The 23,748-nt window shown below is 39.9% G+C and overlaps 1 protein-coding gene across 1 annotated transcript in view; it reads right to left on the reverse strand.

The window, feature by feature from the left end:
- Positions 1 to 14,292: 14,292 nt before the first annotated feature.
- tbx15 (T-box transcription factor 15) overlaps positions 14,293 to 23,748 on the reverse strand; it is a 25,165-nt gene continuing 15,709 nt past the window's right edge. Inside the window, exon 9 of the mRNA XM_014031033.1 lies at positions 14,293 to 16,067. Within this exon, the coding sequence (XP_013886487.1) occupies positions 15,250 to 16,067 (818 nt within the window). The 3' untranslated portion in view covers positions 14,293 to 15,249. The remainder of the gene's footprint in view (positions 16,068 to 23,748) is intronic.

Consider the following 23,748-nt stretch of genomic DNA (forward strand, 5'->3'; position numbering starts at 1 on the left):
GTGCACGTGCACGTGCACAGGTGCACGTATCTGCTCACAAGCAAATTTGACTTTTGAGACTTTCTTACCACTGCAGAGGATCTGCATGTATCATGATGCGTTCAGGGCTGGTGAAAAGCTGGGACATCTGAGTTTTAGTGGCTATACTGCACTGGGCTGTTGGAAATGTCGTTTTATGACCTCATAACCACTATATTAAACACATCCACTGACATTAGATGATACTAATATAACAACTTTTCACAACTGCTCTTTGAAATAAATTAATTAAAAATGGGTAGTTTCTCATTTTCTACAGAGCATATTGGTCATGGAGGAAAATACATTTCTGAACACTATCATGTTTGTACAATATTATTTTGTGCAAACATCATAGTATAATGTATATACATGATATTATATTGGAAAACATGCTAATTATATTAGAAAATGTAATATAAGTACATTGTATAAAAGGTAATCTTTAAATTAAACCTCCTTTCATCCAGAAGGTGGTGGTGTTGTTATGCTGTGTTAGCCTGCATGTTACTACAATAGATAGTTTTCCTATTGTCAAGAGTCCCAGGGAAAAAGTCTACTGAAAAGCAAAACATGTCCTGCTTATTGAAAATGCTGGATAACTGATGTTCTATCAGATGCAGTAAAACAGATGGAAGCCAGGTGGTGGTGATTTGTTCCAATAGACCTGSTTCTCTCCACCCGGATGGAGAGCAAACAAAACATGGCAGGAAGTAGCCTACACGTCTTTGTAACCATCATTTGATAAAAGGTAAGAATAACTTTATGATTTCTGATTCAGGTGTTTTAGTTATGTAGTTTTGGTGTTACAGTTTTATGGAATGAGGATTAATGAACGAGTTATGTTTAGTAAGATAAAATGTRACGGTGTGAACAGGTGAAGACAAACCTCTGACTATGACCTCCATCTTTTCACACACCAGCCTAAAGACCCTGTCACTTTAGACAATATATGCCAACTTATGAACATTTTAAAGACATCAACATTGAAGATGGAATTGAAAAAATCAACAGGAAGCTTCTTTTTGGCATGTACATAATGTAATTTGAAAAAAATTGATCATATAATTTAGACATAAAAAATGCTTCATAAGTTGGCCTAAGTTGTCTCGTGTGACAGGGCCTTAAGAGAAGGAGGGATGTGCAGCAGAAAAGATGAAGCAGGATGGAGTAGACATCAACGCTGAATCAGCTGTGGCACAACTTCCACCTGCTGAGGTAACACACTCTCACTCCCCACCTGTCAACATATTGATGCTTTTCCATAGTTCCATCTACATCTTATTTTGACGCGTCGGGTGACCTTGCCGCCCGCAGCTTTTCCGGGTTGTGCCACCAGGGGTCTTTGGGTCTGAGGTTAACATGAGGGATCAGGATAAATGGTTAAGTTTAGGGGCTGGGGTCAGGGATAGGATGTCTACAGTGATTATTAGGTGGTTTTAGACGTTGGAACACGTAGTTGACGTGAATTTCCTACATTTTCTAAAAATGGTTAATTTTAGGTATCAGGGTTAATGGTTAATTTTAGCTACTAGGGTCARGGACAGGATGTCTAAAGTGAATAAAGGTAATTTTAGACTTTGGGACGGTAGTTTTTGTGCATTAAAATAAATAAAACAATCAGCTAATATATTGTGCAACTTGAATTATTTGTGGTTCTGTCACGCTGCTCCTGAACCACAGGTGAGGTGATGATGAKGAGGAGGAGGCCTCTCCTCAGTCAGCTTGGTGTGGTGGCACTCCCATCTTGGTATATGCTTGGAAAAAAAGTAATAACGTAAACACATCTAATATTTCTGATAAGTTTCAAACATTTTTTTGGATAAAGCAAAGCAAAAAAAAGAAAAACTTAATCCAGAGAAATGAATATGAATATTTCAATGTCACACAATATCAAGGTTATGATTGATAGTTGTGTTAATATGWGAAGTTAATAATATTCTGACAGTGGTGTAAACACTTGACCTCTGAATCAGAATTCAGGCKTTTAATTCACAAGTAGATGAATGAGTTTTTTATCATAATAAAGTCACCTGAGGTGTTKTGGGGTACGTTTTGTAGAATAGTATTTTTTTTCTTTTTTCTTTGGAAGACATGATGTTACAAGCATCTGATATACTTTTGCATGTCACCCCAAATATTTCTTAGATCTGATGTCTAATTTAAAAGCAAATGTAAATGATAAATTTACATTCTAATTTAAGTTTATGGAAATAGCATTTATGTGTTTATTTCTGGATCATGTTAAAAAAATCATTTAGGCTTGTGTCCGGCTGTGAGTTGTGCTTCATTTAAAATGTAGTTTTGTTTATCTGACATTGAAAGAAATGTTCAGTCGACATTAATATCTTAATAATGTTCTGAATTTATTTATTCACAATAATATTTTAAATAAAAAGGCCAAAGTAAAAAATAATATTAGAATTACATGTAGTAATTTGTTTACACTAAGTAACACTGCTCTTACCTTGACTCCTTGAATTTAACTATGAACATCACCTGGTTCTTCACCTCCACATGATGGCATTATTTATGGCCTGACTGAAACGTGTTTTCATCAGTTTTCAAAAGCCACTGTCTGAAAAACTCACTAACTGGAGCTGTAAGATGTCACCAGTTGCAGAGAAGTTTAAAAAATTGCACAGGCAGAAGTCCACAACATTAGTATTTTTTTTCTCCTGTCTTCGTTTGTTGTCTTTCACAGATAGATGATTGAAGTAGTCTTGACTGAAGACAGCAAGCACATCCTGTGTGCTCATCATATTATGTCTGTCAGGGTGGTGAGGAGGTCACGTGACTGAAAACTATCTATGGATAGAAGTTTCAACTATTTAAATGTGTTCCAGGGGGAAATGCTGTGACTCAGAGTACATTAAAACATTGGTTTTGCTGGAATCCAAGCAATAAACTATCTTTTTCAACCATCCTCCCAGCTCCCACATTACACTGACTTCCTCTTCCTTGTAAGTCTCATTGTCAATGTAGTCTCAGAGCACACTATCRCCACCATCAGGATGAAAATATCACATTTAAACAATATAAAGATGACATTTATGCAATAAACTATATCACGTTTTTCTAATATAATATCATGTGTAAACATATACTATCATGTTTGTACAAAATAAACTATATTGTACAAACGTGACAGTGTTCAGAAATTTATTTTCCTCCATGACAAATATGCTCTGTTTAAATTAATTTATTTCAAAGAGCAKTTGTGAAAAGTTGTCATTTTAATATCATCTAATGTCAGTGGATGTGTTTAATATAGTGGTTATGAGTTCACAAAATGACATTTCCAACAGCCCAGTGCAGTATAGCTGCTAAAGCTCAGATGTCCCAGCTTTTCACCAGCCCTGAACGCATCATTACACATGCAGATCCTCTGCAGTGGGAAGAAAGTCTCAAAAGTCAAATTTGCGTGTGAGCAGATACGTGCACCTGTGCACGTGCACGTGCTGCTGCTCCCTTGCTCCAGTCTTGTTTGCTCTCAAATCTTGTTGAAACTGTTCTCTCTCAAATCTTCCTCCTCACTCTCTCAAATCTTGCTCCTCTCTCTCTCAAATCTTCCTCCTCTCTCTCCCAAATCTTCCTCCTCTCTCTCCCAAATCTTCCTCCTCTCTCTCTCTCTCTCTTAAATCTTCCTCTTCTCTCTCTCAAATCTTCCTCCTCTCTCTCTCTCTCTCTCTTAAATCTTCCTCTTCTCTCTCTCAAATCTTCCTCCTCTCTCTCTCTCAAATCTTCCTCTTCTCTCTCTCAAATCTTCCTCCTCTCTCTCTCTCTCTCTTAAATCTTCCTCTTCTCTCTCTCAAATCTTCCTCCTCTCTCTCTCTCTCTCTCTTAAATCTTCCTCTTCTCTCTCTCAAATCTTCCTCCTCTCTCTCTCTCTCTCTTAAATCTTCCTCTTCTCTCTCTCAAATCTTGCTCCTCTCTCTCAAATCAAATCTTTATGAGACTGATTTATCTTCATAAAATGCAGTGTCTGAACGCTKTCAGCATGAGCAAACACTCCCTCAAACTTCTGACCAATCACAATAGACATAGGACAGCTCAGTCCGGGACTGATGTGTGTTCTGTCCTCCTCTGAGCATTCAGAAGAAACACTGGTGCAGAAAGGCAAGTAAAATGAGCCTGCCTCTGATGTGCCCCTGAGCTCGTGGCTCATGAATTCTCATCAGAAAATAACTAAACAGGTGATGTTTTGTTTCTGAAAGACACAGAAGCAATAATGTTGGATAAGTCTGGCCTTGGCAAYTTCTTCTAACATTTTCCTYATCTTCATRTACTAACCTTTTCCTTTTCGACTCAGGGCGGAACCAAAGTCTTATTCTTTAGTAACTAACAGTTCCCGCCCAGACAATAGATAGAGACAGACTACCTTCAGTCAGCACTGGTCAGCTGTTCTCCTCCAGGAGAACCAGTGAACTTGGGACTGTGTTGTTCTACCCTTTATTGCCAGCGGGGAACCTCACAGCCGGGCAAATGCCACCACTCGGTGTGAGCCAAAACAAGAGCTCAGAGCTCAAAGCAACTTTGTCTTGACTTCCTGTTGGAAGCAAGTCTTATTTTGGAATCAAGATCCGGTGAGCCTGATCTCCTCGTTATGACTGATGTGGACTAAGCTGGCGCTGGAAGCGTAAATTGTGCCTCGGAGAGTCCAAGCGAGCAAGAGGCTGTAACGGTTCCTTGCCACTGTTCGACCTCCCTACTACCTGAATCGTGACTTGACGGTCATCGTTAAGGTGAAGCTGGCTGTTTTACTAAGTGTTGCTGGTCTGACGGACGTTGAGCGAGAGACGCTACTCTTCTGGTTCCTTACATTCCGTTTATTTAAGCTAAATGTTAGGAAAGCTAACACCTTTCTTTCCTCCTTTTCTTAAACTATGCCAGCCAACCTAAGTTATTTGTCTCAAATGTCTGGTTCAACATCTARGCTTGAAATTTTACTGTCTATTTTAAGTGTTGAATTGATGAACAATTAAGTTTGGACGCGATCTGGATTGTCATTGATCAGTGTAGAGCCAGYGCTCCTTCACACTGAAAGGTGTCAATTGAGGTCACTGATCTGATTAGGAACCCTCCAGGGGAGGTTTTCTAGGCATGGTCCACTAGTAGTCTCTGGGGCAGACATAGAATTCCCTGGAGGGGTTGTATAGCTTCTCTGGCCTGGGAAGGCCTCAGGGCCCCCCAAGGAGGAGGTGAGGAGAGGGAGGTCTTGGTTTCTCTTCTGGACCTGTTGCCTCCACGACCCAACTACGAATATGCCATAGAAGATATACTGTAATTGTAATTTATTTTGAAATATGTTTAAATAAAATAGCACAAACAATTGGTAAAAGACAAAAATCCACATGTTTAAAGTTCAACATTTACTCTGTTATCTGTGAAACTTTCATCAAATGAACTTTMACCATCTGACAACTATTGAATTTGATAAAATTTACGTTTCATCTACTATTCCACATATTTTGGGTTGTTGATCTTTTTGACTCCTAATATCATGCTTTCAAGAACAGCAAAAGTCGAAGTTTAAGCTAAATATTTACCTACTTATACATTAATAATTCAAACTTTATGGTTGTAAAGTAAAGAAATTGAAAGATTTTGTGTATTTCAAAGGTTTAATAATTCTCCCTGTTTTTTACATTTAGCTGAAAGATGAATCGGTTCCATTTTGGTTCAACTTGACCTGGAAAACGTTTAACTTTGCCCACCCCCTTTAATGCTCCACAGCTCCAGGTCTCTGAAATCGGGCCTCTGTGGGGGTTTCTGATATCCGGGTCACCTGCCCGGGCAGTCACCCAATCCTCTGGATCTCTGAGGACCTGACTGAAAGCATTGCACTGCACCGGACATCTCTCATTTAGGACCTGCAGGGGGTCTTTGTACTCAGCAGGTGGGGACCACGGGACAGCCCTGGACTGGTCTTTTCTTTATCAGAACCACCTGCAGGAGAGGGTGGACCATATCTCTAACATCTTTTTTTCTTCTGAGGAAGAAGAAAAATCACTTTGTTTATATATATACACACACATATATATATATATATATATATATTATATATATATATATATATATATATATATATATATATATTGTGTATATACATATATATGTATATACAGTATATATACTGGTTTGTACTATAAAATAATTAAACACAGTCTTGAATATTGCTCCTGTTCAGCTGATGAACCAGTTTTAWAACTTATAGATGTGTAAAATTTTTGTAAAGTATGACTTTGAAACAAAATAACCACTAAAAGTGTTTCATGTTTTTAAATAGATTAAGGCAAAAAATAGTGAAGTTCAGGATTGTGTTTTGGCAATTTTACATTGTAAGGTCCGGTCTGGACATATTTGCATTTGCTGTTATAGCCCACTTCAAGCTTGACTTTTTTTAAATTTATTTTTAGAAAATTTAACATCCRTTTTCATTCCTACGCAGATGACGCCCAGATCTATCTTCAGTTAAATCACAATAATTCTTCTTCATTTAAACTACTATTGGACTGCCTTACTGAGGTAAAAGCTTGGATGGCTTCTRACTTTTTAAATTTCAACAACCATAAAACTGAAGTTATTCATTTTGGACCCAGCATTAATCACAGTGTTTCTCCCATAGGTCTAGGTACTTTAGAGCCATCTGTAAAATCTATCTGTAAAATCTCATGTAAAACATTTGGAGGTGATCTTCGATTCAACTTTTAACTTTGAGGAAAATATTTGTTCAGTAGTAAGGGATTGTTTTTAAACTGTGATTTTTTTTTCTAAAGTTAAATCGTGAATCCAGAGGTATTCCTGTCCTGGATCTTCCTCTGGGTTTCCTCATGCTGGAACATACCTGGAATGCCTCGCCATACCTTTTCCCCTTAAATCCAAATGCCTCGGTCATTGCTGACTGGTAACCTTACAGAACCTTCTGGTTTAAAATGTTTTCAACACCAGTAGAATGAATTCAGCCCATTGACTTGAACAAACTAACTTTACCTTTTGAAGGTTTTAGTTTTTGGGGAAATGATAGACATCAACTCCATCTTTGGGTTTAGTTACTATTACTGCAGAGCTGGTTAACACATGACTAAATTAGTTGTTTTTTTTTCTTGAGAAAAATAGTTGATGCATGCTGCTATGTGTAGCATAGAGTAGAAACAGAAGGGTGACACTGTTTCTGCACTCTGTTGCACTTTGCTAAGTTGGGGGCACCAATCAGATTTAACTGATAATGTTTATTCACCCATTTTAATCAGACTTGTATACATCGGAGTATGAATACGTAAACTTGCTGTCAAAAACTAGAACCAAATTTCACAATGCATGCAAGAAGGTTTTAGCATGAGCTAACAACAGCAGGCCACAACCTTATCAAGACGTGTCAGCCTGAGTTACAACACAGAAAACCCAATTCAATCAAATTTCTTTTTAATTGTTGTTGATTTCAACTTTTAAAAGAAATTTGATTGTCCACAATAAATTGTACATTGGTAATTTATTTTATTCTGTAAATAAATATAATTTATTTTAGATAAACTTAAATTACTGAGTATGTTCACTCATTGTTTGATTCCTCTCATATTTCCACAGAGAAAGTATTCTTTCTAAAACAGACAAACTCGTGATTTTCCTCATAACTTTGGTTACTAGAAGTTGTAGATTAACCTCTATGGGTAGAAACAGAATGGTGATACTGTTTCTGCACTCTGCCACACTTTGCCAAGTTGGGGGCACTAATCAAATTTAACTGATAATTATTCACCCTTTTTAATCTGACTCATATACATGAGGTGTGAGTACGTATGATAAACAGTCAACTCTCCCATATTAAATGAGTACTCAAGAAGTAAGGAAACCAATTCTGTCCTTTAAAGTTTTATTACAAAAACAGAAAAAAGCAAATTTCAGGAATGATGGTTAAAAATAGTAAAAAAGACAAGAATTATTAACGTTTAAAATAGTTAAAGGAGGTGGTGTGAGAAATACTTAGATTATCAGATGTAAATCTAAAACAAATAAAGATTAAATGAGATTTTAATCTTAGGGATCAAACAAATAGTTATCTTTTGGACAGGATTTAATTTGTTTTGTTTATAAGTGGTGAGTTTATACAAAGTCAACTATTTTTTAACAGTTCACTTTGGGATATTGAATGAGAGAGATGTTAATATTAGAGCAGACTGATAGATTATTTTACTTCTTGTATTTACTTGTTTGTTTATTACAAGCAAGGAAATTATTTTATCAAAGTTTCTGTATCAACCAGACCTGACTTTGCTTTAAACTTCCACAGGAGAGGAAAGCCTCATTCAGACCAGCTGGACTTGGTTAATCTTCAGGACGTACCTGGTCAGCCTGCAGGGCAGCTTGGGAGGACTCTTAGTCCTAAGAGTCCGTGAGATTGACAGCTGTCTGAGGTCACTYACAGGTGGACAGTGTCCACAGCMATAATGTAGCTGATTAGCTGAAGAATTGAGGTCCAGTTTGGACAAACAGACCTCCACTGGGTTTGAAGCTTTTCAAGTCCAAAAAATTCTTTCTTGCAGATAAACAAAGTTTTCTTCTTAGATTAACAGGTTGGCTTTAAAATTTTTAGTTCTGACTCTCGTGTTGTTTCTCAGATACAGAAAAACACAAACAGTACAGACAGACAAACACAAGCAGTACAGACAGACAAACACAAACAGTACAGACAGACAAACACAAACAGTACAGACAGACAAACACAAACAGAACAGACAGACAAACAGGACTTGAGTGACAGAAAGAAGTGAATTATCTCGAAATCAGCTTACGTGTCTACGTCACTAAATTTGTCTCAGGTCGTATTCACACCTGATAGTCCGGTAGACTCGGTTAGATTGGGCAAGCTTTGTTTACATTTTCTGTTGGTGCGGTTTGAATTCACACTGCACTTTCTCAACCGAACTMAATCCTGTTAACAACCTGTTCCCGTCCTCACCTGTGGGGGCGCTGCACAAAGAACCACTAAAAGAATCAACACAAAAACCTCAGAAGACTTGGAGCGCAACTTCCTTCCTTCACATATGTAAACAAACAATAGTAACGTTACATTTTAGTGGTTATAGAGTTTATTTTTTGTTTTTGGCAAATGTGCTAAACAAATAGTCTTCAACAATGAGCTCAGCATGAGAGGAAGATGAGGCGGAACCACGGAGAATGTTGTTTTGCACACAAGGCGGCTGAGGAAGCTCCGTGTTAATCGAGTAGGAGCRYGTCCAGCTCCACAGTCATGATGTCCACCTTATACAGTCGTCCAGCGAGGTATTTACACCATATAAGTAAATTTACTACTGTTATTACTCAKAATGTCATGCGKTATTGTCCGCTTCCTGCTTTTGGAGCGTTCTCTGGTCCGCTTGGCGTTCACACATGCAGTCGAACCGCACCAGAGTTCATTTCAATCGAACCGAGACCTGGGTTTTCAGACGGACAAGAGTTACTGTAGCTTTTTTTGGTCCGAATCAGAGTTCGATTAAGCATTCAAACCTCCACAAAYGAACCGGACTTTCCAGGCAAACGAACCAGAGTTCGATTAAATCGGACTAAACAGTGCAGGTGTGAATACGCCCTCAGTCTCTCTTTCAAGACTATAAGATAGAATACTATTGTAAAGGTGTCTCTGCCCAACAGCTTTCCAAAATAAAACACAGACAGTCTCCCTGTTAAGGAGAGTTTTGTCTGAAACAAAGAAAGAAAACATTTTAGACATTTGTTATAACACTTCACTGATTAGAAAGACATCTGCATTAACTGTTCAGTTCATATTGACCTCAGTCATTTATAACAACTCTGACATAAAGAAAATTTCGTTTAGCAATGTTTTTCCTAAAGTTCAAGAATATTAAGTCTGTATATTCATGATTAAGTGTGATCAATAAATTTTATTGGAATAGAAGACAGTATGTCAAGAGTAATTGTTAAAATAAGTTTTAAAGAAAATAATTCCGTTCAGTTCTGGAACATAACCTCAGAGTAGAGGTCACTTCACGCCACATATGTTGTAAATTTGTCCTCTGCCTTGAGTCGCTCTCTCCTGACGTCATAGACCATATATGGAATGGAACAACTTTTTCAGAGCAACAGCTAGAAAACTCATTAAAAATCATTTTAAAACTATTTAGCGTTATTTTAAAGAATTTCAGTGAAACATGTCATATTTTGTTGGATATATAACTTGAAAACATGGTGGGTCATGGACTTTAACGATACCCATCCAACACTAGTGGAAAGGTTTAAATAATACAATTCAAATGAAATGCTATAACATTTTTGAGATTAGACTTATTTGAATAAAGACATGAATGACTTTTGGTGTTTGAGGGCATATCTTTTCTAAAACATTAAATATAATCATAAATATGTTGTGACTCATTAAGATGAACTGACTCTACTTCAGAGATCTATACAGACTGTGGCCATGTCTCTAGACTCTACCTCCTTTTTATAAAGCTTGGCATTGGTATCATGATTCTATCTATTCCGAATGGTTTCAAGATGTTCCCAAAAGAAAAAAAGAGGTGTAAAAAATGGTGTCTTATGGCTGAAGGTATAAGAAAGATTCTTTGAAAAAATAATGATTTATTGTTTCAATACACAGAGTAACACCTCAGAAAAGAGCATCTAAGTCTTGTGTCTGTGATAATTTACTGTAAAGTTGAGAAATCTCAAACATAAAAAGAGATTAAACACAAGAGGGCAATAGTTTACTAAGGTTTTCTGATTGAAATGTCTGATAGAAACTCACACACTATGAAAAACAGATTCTCAGAAATGATTTCAGGCTTTTTTACGCATGGTCTTGGCTCTCTGTGGTCAGAGTAAAATTCCCCCAGAGAGCAATTTTAGACTCAATATGTCTAAGATGTGTTCAGAGAGTCAGATCCGGGGCTGCGACTGGCTGATCAGGAGATGCCTTTCAATCAGCAGGCTGTCATTCAAATTGGGCTGGAAGCAGCATCTCTGTCAGAGGACCTTGTTAAAATACTCAGGCCTGAAATTCAGTTTCGTTAAGTTTTATGACAAGGTGGCCACACTGTACCATTAATCAGTCAAGAGCCATTTGCCTGATTTGACTTTGATCGAAGAAGCAACAGTGAAGGTCAGAGAGTGGCTCGGGTCATTCTTTTCCACTTAAGGCTCTGATGGATGGTTCATGGCTTAAAAACAGACCTGCTTTAAATTATGTCATACCACCTCTCTATGTGCTCTTACCCACCACTCCTCTTACATCTCATTTAAAAGCCCCCTGAGGTAAATTGCTGGTAAAGACAAGTTGGGGCGAATGGGTGAGTCTTGTTTCTTGAACAAAGACTTGGGGTACATATCAGACAAATAATGTGAATAATTATTGGAAATAATGCCCAGACAGGTGGAGTTCAGCCAAGTCATGAAATCATGTGCTCCTCTTTGGTGCATCACTCCACTCATTATTTGAAGTCATGCTTGAAAAACAGGTGTTTCTAATAACGGGCTGCTGTCTCAATGGTCTTGCACCCCCATGGGTTTCTGATGATGGTTCAGAAATGATATTTCATGGTTGGAGCTGTGCAAAAGATAGGAAGTGACTGAAGAGAGCTGCTCAGAAGACATGCGTGTAATGGATGCTGATTGGGTTTGGCTGTATCCCTGGAGTTCCTGCAGGAGCAACAAAATGGGAACCACAAAGCAGGACAGTCTCCCACCCCTCACCCCCTTTGGAGGCTKAAATTATTATGGGGGGTGGGGGGTTGGGTTTCTGTGTTGTTAAACAGGGGCCACATTTTTTGCACTTGAAGCAGTTTAGCTGATTGCACAAGACCTTTATTCTTCATTCACATAATAAATAGAACCAGAAGGGAGAGGAGTTTGTCTTTTCAGGGTCTTTGTCTTCCAGTTTAGTTTATGATGGATGCATTGTGCCMGTGTTTAAAGCCTATGATGTGTTGCAGAGCAGATTTGTGTTTTTAAAGCAGAGAACACACTCTTGAGTTGTGTCATTTGTTTTCTGACTTTTTCGAAAAAACAAAAACCACCTTAAGTGAGCGTGTCAACTTTTATGTGAATCAGAGGTTTTTTTGAATCATGCCGTTTCCATTCATCTTTTCTGATGCGATACTTCAAAATGTGCATTAAAAAACCTTGTTGGAAACGGCCACTGAGGCACCGAAGTACCAGATGAAACAACAAAAACACAAAAAAAAGTATAAAAGACAACCCAAAAGGCATAGATTGCGACAGTACCCTACCCCTTAAGGGTGGTCTATGACATCCAAAACAAAACTGCATCTGACTCGGGTGGGAGGAGGGGGCAAAAAAACAGGGTGGTAGGTACACAGAAAAACAACCAAAAACCAGCAGGGGCTAACTGAGAAATAAACAAAATCTCTAAGGATGGATGAGGTACATCCAGTACAAGGCGAGAGTTCAGGCAGGTGGACTGGGGCTCACAAAGCTAGAACTGTGAAAGACTCTGAAAGGACTGAAGGTGGGTGGGTCAAAGGACTCAAAGGTGAAGATGGGCCAGAAGACAGAGATGGACTGAAGTCACTGGCAGCAGCCCAGGAACCTGTGGGAACAGTCATGGAACCAGGAGACAGTAAAGCAGGAACCAAGGGCTTTAGTGAAACTGAAGACTCTGCTGRAGCTGATTCTGACCAGGACATGGAAATTCTGGAGCTGAAGAGACTGGAGACTCTGGAGCCGAAGAGGCTAGAAACTCTGGAGCCAAAGAGACTAGAGACTCTGGGGCCAAAGAGACTAGAGACTCTGGAACCAAAGAGAGTGGGAAGGGTGTAAGTGGGCCAGGAGCAGAGGATGTAGATGGTCCTGGTAACTCAGGAAGGGATGTTCTAGTGAGGCTGTGGTAGAAGTGGAAACACAAGGTCTCAGGAGCAGATGTGGAACCCAGGGAGCATGGGAGASGTGGATGTAGATGATGAACCAGAGGAGGAGAATGATGGATGGACCAGATTAGGAGAACATATAAAGGGTTTCAATGAGCAAAGAACCCTCAGGAGTGGGAACTGCAGTGGCCGAGACCACCTTGAAGAAGGCTGCAGCGTGCTTGGAGACCACTGTGGAAGTTGCAACAGATGCAGTGACCATAGTGGGAGTTGCTGTAGATGTGGAGACCATAGTGAGAGCTGCTGTCATGTGCAGGGGGTGAAAGAACCCCTCTGTGGTGAATAGGAGAGTGAGGTACCGTCAAAGACCCTCTGAGGAGGGCTTGAGAGCGAGGCATTGTCGGAGACGATTGTGGAGCGCTGGAAAGCGAGGAGTCGTTTTATTTGAGCCTGTTCCAGGATGTTCTGCTGTAGGGCCAGGAGTWTCAGGTATGTGGGGCTCTGGATGAGCTGCTGGCTCTGAAAATGGCTGGGTTTAAAAGGTCCTCAATCATACTGCTCTTCTCAGTAGGTATGGCCAGTAGGACTGGTGTGGACAATAACTTTTTTTTTCCAGAAGACGGTACACAAAAAGGGCTTTAAGTCTGTCGACTTAGTTATCGTACCCACCAGTCTGGCAAACTTGTCCTGGTAATCTGCCATTTCTGCCTTTAGCCTCTGGAGATGAGTAGGATTCTGACACWGCCAGTCTGAAAGTTCAGAAGACAATATATCTGCTGTGTCCTGGAGTGGCTGGATCATTCTTTAAGGGTGCACAGGGGATTGGACTCAGGTGGCAGACATCACAGGAGAACTTCAGGTGAAGGGAAAAATAAAACAATTTATTAAACAAAACAAAAAGCTGTTGATAGAGCAAAACTTAATGTGGTGACACGGAGTTCAACTCTGGGGAAGTGACACAATGACCAGGTAAGGAGGTGGAGAAAAGAGAGGTTATATAGAGCTATGAGAAACTATCAGCAGCTGAGCTGATTCCAAGTAACAACAGAGTGGGAAAGTACTGATATGAGGAGCTGACTGAGGAAGGGATGAGGAATGGCACACGGAACACTGAGGCACTGAAGCACCAGATGAAAAAAACAAAAACACAAAGAACCATATAAAAGACAACCCAAACGACAGATTGCAACACCATAAGCTATTTTTTCATTTATAAACTTACTTTATCTGTTCATCTTAAATAAAAATTATTTTACAAATCCAAATATTCTTTTTACAGAAGGGTTTATTTTGATTTGATGAGGTCTTCACAAGATGTTATTCAGACAATATGAACTGAAAAATATTGTTACATTATTTTTGACTGCAAATTAATTAAGACGCTGTATTTTAATAAAAACATTTTGCAAACAAAAAAATCAAAAGGCATGTATATGAAGTAAGATGTTTATTTAGGGTTTTACGTGCTTAGCACATGTATGTACATTTATTTTAAAATGCCTCACAGAAGAAATACTTTGATATTTCCCTTTTTCACACATTTTATCAACAGACTGAATGGGAAAATTGCTATACTGCCCAACATTTAAATACACATTTCAAAAACACACCACAACAGTTTACTCTTTTATGCTAACTCTTGTTTTTTAACTTTTCACACAACATTTTAAGCTTATCCTATTGATTGCATTCACCATTTCGTATATATCAAGGCTTGAAAACACAATTCACTCAATCATAGTGACAGTCTATGAGGAAAAACACATGAATGAAGTTGTATGATAAAGTCCTGATTTCATATGTAGAAGTTTTTTAAAATAACAGAACATTTTCTTCATTTTTATCACGTTTGGTTCTGYTACATTGTCCAGATTGCTCTTCTCCTGCATGAATGTAGTGTAATGACTTGTTTGGAGAGCTTGTCCAGTTGTCGATTTCATTCCGTTCAAAACCTCAACCATGACAGCGGTCCGTTCACTCTTTGACATTCCTGAACCAAAACGGCACAAGTGCTGTATTAAGTTAAAACTCCTGGATCAAAGTGAAAATTTCTTTTGGCTGCAGGATGGAGAGAAATGACCTTTGAGTCCCAAAACATGAAAAGTGAGTCACTTAAAGAAGCTGTTTCTGTTATTGCACCTTAACTATTCCACACGCCTCTGAACGAGAGCCTTTGCCCTTTCTTTTTCTACCGATCTGAGTTTGTTGTTGGTTTGCTGTCAGACAGAAGCTGGTCTATGATTTTCATACAACACTGCTACTTACTTTCTTATGCTTTGTGAATGGTGGAGCATTTCTGAATGCACTGCATAATATTATTGGTACGAGTTTTGATTTTCACCTGAATATGTTCAGCAACATGGATCTCTGTGGTGTTCAGTTCCKGTTTTTACACCATGTGCATGGACATCTGAGAGGAGGAGCCATACTGACGTCCATCACAGGAGCTGCTGCCGGTGTTGCCAATCATGTGCATAGAGTCCATGCTTCCATTGGACAAATACTGGCGCTCAGCAAAGGCTCCAGCAGGAGCAGAGGAGCACAGCAACCCGCCCTGGGGCTTCTCGGGGCTGGCGGCCAGGCGAGGGGAGGTGGGGAAGTTGTATCCATACAAGTTGTAGGGGTTGTGGAGGGAGAAAGCATTGTAGGAGCCTTGCTGCACATGGTGGTGGCTTCCAGTGAACATGTGAGCAGAAGAAGGAGAGGATCCTGATGAAGAGGACGGTGCAGAGCTGGCGCTACCACCAGCTTGCATCACATACTGTAGCTGAGAGGCTGGGAAAGAGCCAAGCTGACCACCGTAGGCATCCATCTTTCCAGCCACACTGCTGCCACCTCCGTTCCCGGTCAACGAGGCATGAGTACTGCCCTGCATGCCAGCTGCAATCAAGGAGGAAGTCCTCTGTGGTAAGAAGGATTCAGAGGGCTGAGCAGAGGCTACAGCGCCCCCTGCAGCTTGGAGGCGTCCATAGGAACTGTCAGCCAGGCCACCGTAGCCCTGCAGTGCCGCCATATTGCTACGAGCGCAGGCCGGGTACTCCGACAAACCCAAGTTGCAAAGCTGGCTTTCTCTGCAGCCCACATTGAATGTGTTTGGGGTCAAGTGAAAAGTAGGTGGGGAGCAGGAGGGGGACAGGAGGTGTGCCGCACCAGATGGAGAAGGAGTTCCTGCGCTGGAGGTGGTGGGAGATGTTCCAGTGCTGCCACCTGGAAAAACAACAAGATGGAGTCATGTAAAAAATCTTTTTTTCTTACCTTATTCTTAAGAGACTTATAAATATATATTTATAACAACGAGTGTGTTTGGTTATAAACCAGTGACAAAAAATTTTCTGTACTTGATTTTGACAGCCAGTGGGGGAAATAATATTCTGAAGCTCAGCTGAATTTGTTTTCATTTACAAARCCATTAACAACCTTTAATTTTCAAATCTCATAGATACGTACATAAATAACAATAGTGATGGCTGGATATTGTTGTGTTTTATTTTGTTTTTTCAGTCAAGGATTGTGTTGAGTGAAGAGTCTGARGAGGATTTTTTATTTGTTTTTAACGGTACTGACGATGCGTTTAATATAGGATCAAACCAGCTGCTCATCTGCCCCAAGGTCCACAGAGTTCTGACTGGGGGCAATGTGCACGACGGCWGTCACCGGGCAAGCAGTGGGAGAGCAGACAGAAGTTACGCAATATTTTGTCACTTAACAGGGTGACCAATACTCTAAGCATAAACCAGCCTTTACAGAAGCTCTCCTTTTACGGAGGAAGATAGAGGTTAGTGCACTTAAAAATGGATAAAATCAGCAGGAAGTTAGCATAATGAATATTGGTACWACGTCCTTGTTTATTTGACTTGATACCAAAGTTTATCACACAAAAATAGGTGGGGGCACTAGTTTCTGCTGTTGTTATTTTGTCGGTCAAAAACAGAGGAGTTGGCGAGTCATTATTCTATAGGACTGAGGTTTTTAGCCTGGCCAGAACACTGACTCTGAAGGCATAATCTGATTGTAAGAAAGTGTTCRAAAAYTGGATGTCCAAATATTATGCAGAAAACCAAGTAAGTGTCCAGTTTACGAAGCTACATTCTTCAGATCTAAAAACTCCAGTCATGCCCAGAGTCACTCTCTGTGTGTGACCGAGCCTAATCAGCACCAAACAAAACAAGATAGAACTCGACACCAAATGTCGCTGTCCCCCTTCACTTTTCAGTAGTGACMAACTGTTAGTTCTTTTGTTGGAATCATTACAGGCCTTCATTATTTAAATAATCTCATAATGTGAACAGACGTACGGATGGACAGACAGATGTATGAGGGGCTAAAGTGATCTGGTGAAACTACTACACAAACATGCTGAGCAGGTCTCCCTTTTGATGCAAATAAAATGTGGTTCAGATCAATCATGAGATTGGATTAGTACGAGCAGCTTTGGTGGAGTGGTTAGGGGAGTCGTCCTGAAACCAGAAAATTGCYGGTTTGATCCCCCATCCAGCCGTTTCAGTTGTTGTGTCCTTGGGCAAGACACTTCATCCGCCTTGTCTACTGATGGTGGTCAGAGGGTCCGGTGGCACCGGTGCATGGCAGCCCTGCCTCTGTCAGCRTGTCCCAGGGCAGCTGTGGCTACAATGTAGCTTACCATCATCAGTGTGTGAATGGGTGAATGTCTGTAAGTGTAAAGTGCTTTGGGGTCCAGGGCTACTTGATAAAGTGCTATATAAGTTCAGTTTACTTACCATATGCGTGTGATTTAGAGCCAACTGTAGGCAAAGTGGGCAGGGCTAAAGCAATCTTGTGAAACTACTACACAAACATGCTGAGCAGGTTTCCCCGATGATGCACATAAAATTTGGTGCAGATTGATTCACGCATGTGTAATTAAGAGCCAACCGTGTGTTAAGTGGGCGGGGCTAGAGTGATCTCATCAAACTAACACATTAATGTGTTTGGCAGGTCTTCTTGTTGATGCACTCTAACTTTGGTGCAGATCTGATCATGTACAGTATGTGTGATTTAGAGCTAACCGTGTGCAAACAACAAGGCATCAGCATTCACCACTCTGCCACACACACACACACACAAACACCATCCCGCCACCAGTCAGTGTTGAGAGAAGAATACAAGCATGTGGCTAAAGAGGAAACTCATTTCGGCCACTTGTATCCGCAATCTTGTTTTGCATGTTCAAAGCAGTAGGAGAACTTAGCTCAGATACATGTGCAAGAAAAGAGACAAATTGGCAGCTTTGATCCAAAATGGCCGACCTCCAGTGGGGGTTGGATCATGACTCCCAAAGACTTTTTTTTGGTCCTGAGACATTACACGTGTACCAAATTTCAGAATTCCAGGTCAAAGCATGGCTTGGGGCTACCTTTTTATCAATTGTAGGGGGTGCTGTGGGGTAATTAGGCCACGTTCCTCCAAAATTGGACTGCATTCCTGTAGTGGGGTGGATTAGGATCGACCACAGTGAATTTGGTGCAGATTGGCTGAAATTTGTGGAATTTAGAGCCAAACGTAAGCCAACAGCGTGATGTCTGACTTTGCCACTCCGCCATGATTATGCCTTTCACTAAAAAATGTTTGTGCTCAAAAGCAAGTGAGATGAAGTTCTCATCTGTGTTCTGACACAATTTGTTGCTGATTAGACCAAGAGGATCAGAGATGGAGCTTTCCAAGCCAAGAAAAGTCACTTTCTGTTGTCAGTGGGCAGGGCTTTGATGAATCGTGTCTGTCAATTTTCTTCCACTTATCCGGGGTCGGGTCACGGGGGCAGCAGCCTAAGCAGAGAGACCCAGACTTCCCTCTCTCCAGCCACTTGGGCCAACTCCTCTGGGGGAATCCCAAGGTGTTCCCAGGCCAGCCGAGAAACAGTACCTCCAGTGTGTCCTGGGTCTTTCTCTGGGCCTCCTCCCAGTGGGACGTGCCCAGAACACCTCACCAGGGAGGCGTCCAGGAGGCATCCTGACCAGATGAACCACCTCAACTGGCTCCTCTCGATGTGGAGGAGCAGCGGCTCTACTCYGAGTCCCTCCTGGATGATCAAGCTTCTCACCCTATCTCTAAGGGAGAGCCCTGACACCCTGTGAAAGAAACTCATTTCAGCCACTTGTATCTGCGATCTTGTTCTTTCGGTCACTTCCCAAAGCTTGTGACCATAGATGAGCGTAAGAATGTAGATCGACTGGTACATTGAGAGCTTTGCCTTTTGGCTCAGCTCTCACTTCACCACGACAGATCGGTACAGCGTCCACATCACACCAATCTGCCCATCGATCTACCCTGTTCCATTCCTCCCTCATTCGTGAACAAGCCCACGAGATACTTAAACTCCTTCACTTGTGGCAGGACCTCCTCCCTGATGCGGAGAAGGCACCCTACCCTTTTCCGTCTCAAGACCATAGTCTCGGATTTGGAGGCACTGATCCTCATCCTGGCCGCTTCACACTCAGCTGTGAACCGCTCCAGTGAGAGCTGGAGATCACGATCTGATGAAGCCAAAAAGACCACATCATCCACAAAAAGCAGCACAGTGTAATATTAAAAAATAAAAAATAAATGCCTGAAAACAGATGTACTTAGTCTTCAGTAATTAGGGTTAGGGTTAAATTCAGTATTCAAGTGTTTCAAATATTTTTCTTTAAATGTTTCTTATTCATAAAAATTTACATTAACAAAAACAAAGATGTCACACTGTATTTCAAATTGTTCTAAGTTTAACAAAAATTTGAATACCTAATTTTTCCACCACTTAACTAATCTCTGTGTTTTTTTTTTTTTTTACTTTATCTATCATACTGTATCTTCCTTTGCTGCATCGTCCTCATCTCAGCCCTATTCTCAGAAACAGATGGAAAAATAGTGTTAAAAATGAAACATGGAACATTTCCAGCCTGTCCACATGCACAAAATCAGCCTAATGAAGATCATTAAAAATATACTGAATCCACCTGTTGCCAGTTAAATATATAACCTTGTAATCTGCTTTTTCTGAATCCTCTCCTTAGACTAACTCCAGATTTTACTCTTTGAAACCGTGCTGGACATGAGCTCATGTTCAGTGCTGTAAATTATATGGCCTCAATGCAGAGAGAAATTCAGTTTGAATTAGTYTCATCTGTCCAGTCTGAGAAAAAAAAAACAGATATGCAAAAGTCTTTTTGAGAGAAACAATAGTTGTGGGATATCAATCACATAGTTTTTTGTTAATGAGACTTTGGCAATGGATCCTGCTGCCAGTGAAGAAATTCATTTTGAACCTAGACTGAGGAGGAGGCAGAACTGAATAATCCAGGACTTGTTTGGCTGGAAGTTTGCTTTTGCACCGTATGTATTTGTTAAGATATCTACTGCATTCTGCTCTGCTCAAGGAGACTGGAATGAGAAAAAAAAGAGAAGTAGTTTAGTGATGTCATGTTTTCCTCTGTTTGGAGGTGCTTCAGCAGAGGGAGAGTAGTTGATTACTCGAAGGGAAAAGGATGTCTGGTGCCAAAGAGGGCAATGCTGGATATGAGAATTCAGTTATTACACTTTACACAAAACCACACAGTTCTTACAGGGTGACACAGAGTTCATTGTAACCACTTTAATTAAATCCTAATTACCACAGAGGACAAACACATGTCAGCCTGATGAGGCAAAATAAAAAGCATCACGTCATGACGACCTCGAAAATGAGCCAAGAAGAGGTCAGCTAGGAGGAAACACATAAACTTTTCAGAGGCGAGGCGCTTAATGTAAGCTGTGACCAAACCCTTGTTGCTGAGACAGGAGTGGAAACAAAAAGGAGCTGATGCGACTGATACCGCTCAAACATCAGCACTTCAATGGTTTCATAGTAAAGGTCTGTGCGTGATGTGAAAAGTTCAGCAGACGCAGGCGGATCTGCCATGTGGCTAAGCTTGAGCCAAGGACGAGCACATGCTGCAGTGTGTGCTGATGTACACTGAGAAAATATGCAGAGATGGTTTGAGCTGGGGCAGCACCAGGTTCATGCTGCGTACTGCTGAACAAACAGCATCTGAGTGGGGTCTTCAGGCATTAACGAGTGAGCTTCCTGCTATGGCACAAGACTACCGAGTGACATTCTGAAGGTTTAATATTGTTGTGGCAGCATGTTTGCATACATGTCAAGTTGTACGGATTTGCAGTTGAGACTCACCAAATTATATTTGTCCTCAGTAGGGACATGATATTCAGCCCCTAAATATTACACTTGCAATCTGTATCCCACTGTGCTGTAAAGAGGACATCTTGGGCTTTCTACTGATGTCACMTTTGTTGAGATGTGGCCAACAGAGCACACGCACTTCCATTTTCAATATGGTGGAAATCCCCATATCAACATTATATGGCAGCAGGGGAGGAAAGTGACAAATTGTCTTTCAAAGATCATTTCTATTGCTAAAGATGAGGAGGAGGAAGGTGAGATAGTAGAGCGGGTATGTGGAAGTTCAGAGGAAGACGTAACAGTTTTGAGGAGCCTGAAGAGGAACAATGTGAAGACACAAGCCAGCCAATATGGATGAAAAGCTATCATATTTATTCGTGTATAATACGATCTCATATATAATACGACCCCACCTTTTTTGAGCTTAAAAAGCATAAAAATATTAATCCTCAAACTACCTCCAATTTCATACAGACTTCAAGATTTTTCAGCCTTTGCAGTCTTTATACATATCAGTAAAATGATCATTGGACTGTTCATTTTATTTTAACAACATATGTACTAAAAGGTATTTTGACAACAAATATATATCAGCTGTAGCAGCATTATATGAATTCTGGCATTTTACACATAGTCCACCAGGAGGCGCCAACACAAAAGTCAGAGACTTCACATGAGATTTGGACCATCTTGTGGGGGAAAAGCAGATTACTTCCTACTCGCGAGCGCCCCCTCTGGTGGGGAAACATTTTTCAGGGATACAAACTTTTTCAGAACACCGGTAGACGGCAGCCATTACAGACGAACATGTGTTTGTTGTTGTACCAGGAGCGGCTCGGTCACACACTTATGTCTTTAGTTCGTTATCGTTACTAAGGTGCAGGACTGCCTTTCTCCCCCTTTTTTCACATCATGTCACCTGCCTGGATCCGTTATTATCTCGCTCTGAAGCACAGAGGAGTGTCAGAGGTAAGCTCACTTCAACTGCTTTTTATGACGCGGTCTCATTTCCGGACTAAGCCGTTTTGAGAATGAAGCCGATATTTCAGTTAAAATACATAAGTAAAGATATTTATCTGAGTATAGTACTACCCCCCAACTTTATGGATGATTTTATGGATTAAATTTTATGTATTATACTTGAATAAATACCGTAAGTTAGGTTCATGGAATTTATTGGTAATAGTGAGTGAAAAGGAAAACTTTGTTTTTTTATTTAGAATACACAATAATGTAAAACTTTGCAATGGCAATTATATAGGTAATTACACATATTGCATTATGTTAAACTATACCTCTATTTTTTTCATCAAAACAGTTTCATTAAGTAAAAAAATATATATCAAGCCAGACCCAATGTCCAGTGTAATAGACATTTAATAAAATCTAAATAAATAACATTTATGAAAGGAATTTTTTACTTTCAACCCTAATACCTAAACTATGAAAAAAAAATCTAAATACCAAAACCTTTTTCCTTCTGTGTCTCAGGAGTGGACATATAGGCAATCTCACAGTTTTTTTTTTTTATTTGACATCTTGCCATCCATCATCTATACCCGCTTCTTCCTTTCAGGGTCACTGGTGCCCATATCCAGCAGTCACCGTGTGAGGGGAGAGGTACACCCTGGGGAGGTCACAAGTCCATCACAGGGCCACACATAGAGACACACGAGACAAACAACCATTTACTCTCTCACTCACACCTAGGGACAATTTGGAGTTATAATTTAACCTAACAGTCATGTTTTTGGTTTAGCTGGAGTGCCTTGGAGTACGTAAAGCAACAAAAATCCACCAGAAGTCACTGTGACAATAAATGGTTAATTTGTCTTTCCCTTCTCCAATCTGGATGTCAAGAACAAGGAAATTTAGCATGACAGTATGACTGTTTTTTGGTAAACTTTGAAAAAAAAGGATACCTTTTTTACATACTTTGGTAATGAAGGTCTTACTAAACAGAATTATGACCCTTGATGCAGCTCAAAAACACTAAATATATGTTGATTTTATTTTTTTTTAATAGTGCTCTACCAAACGGTTGGTTTGTCAGTTCATGGTAAGGGTAAAAAAATTTAACTAATCTAATTAAAAAAGATTAGTACTCATAAAATCAATTTTTTAAAACCCTCTAGTTTATTTCTGTAAATATGACTCATTAAGTGTTAATACATCATGAATATGCTGAAGGAATTTTCTTACTCTTAACTATTGTTGCTTTATAAGTTGATCGTTAATATGAGTAAAATCCAGAAAAATAATATGAATAAATCATATTATACTGAATAACCCTATTAAATTAATACGAGCTGGTGCACTTATATGACTATATTTTGTCAAGTTCATCTGGCATTTTTATTATGACTTGCTCCTGTCCCAACATGTATCCACATGCATCAATGTTGCCCTCAATGAAAAGAAACGCTACTTCTCAGAGTTAAATTGGTGATATTATTTAAAATCATAAAAGAGCCTCAGCTGTCTGTTGTCTTCAGTGACGTATTTACAAGTTTCAGCTTGGTCCAGAACTTACATACATCTTTGTGATTCTGATTGGAGGGGACAGGAGAACATCAGGAATGCAAAAAACCCCATTTGGCGCTAGTACTAAGAGCAAAGCAGCATAACAACTGTGTTTACTTTGAAGGAATTTTAGCAAATTAGCAATTTTGTCAAGTTCTAATTCATTATATAAGCCGTGGATCATATATATATATA

This window comes from Austrofundulus limnaeus, unplaced genomic scaffold (genome assembly GCF_001266775.1).
Source record: "Austrofundulus limnaeus strain Quisiro unplaced genomic scaffold, Austrofundulus_limnaeus-1.0 Scaffold1163, whole genome shotgun sequence".
NCBI lineage: Eukaryota > Metazoa > Chordata > Actinopteri > Cyprinodontiformes > Rivulidae > Austrofundulus > Austrofundulus limnaeus.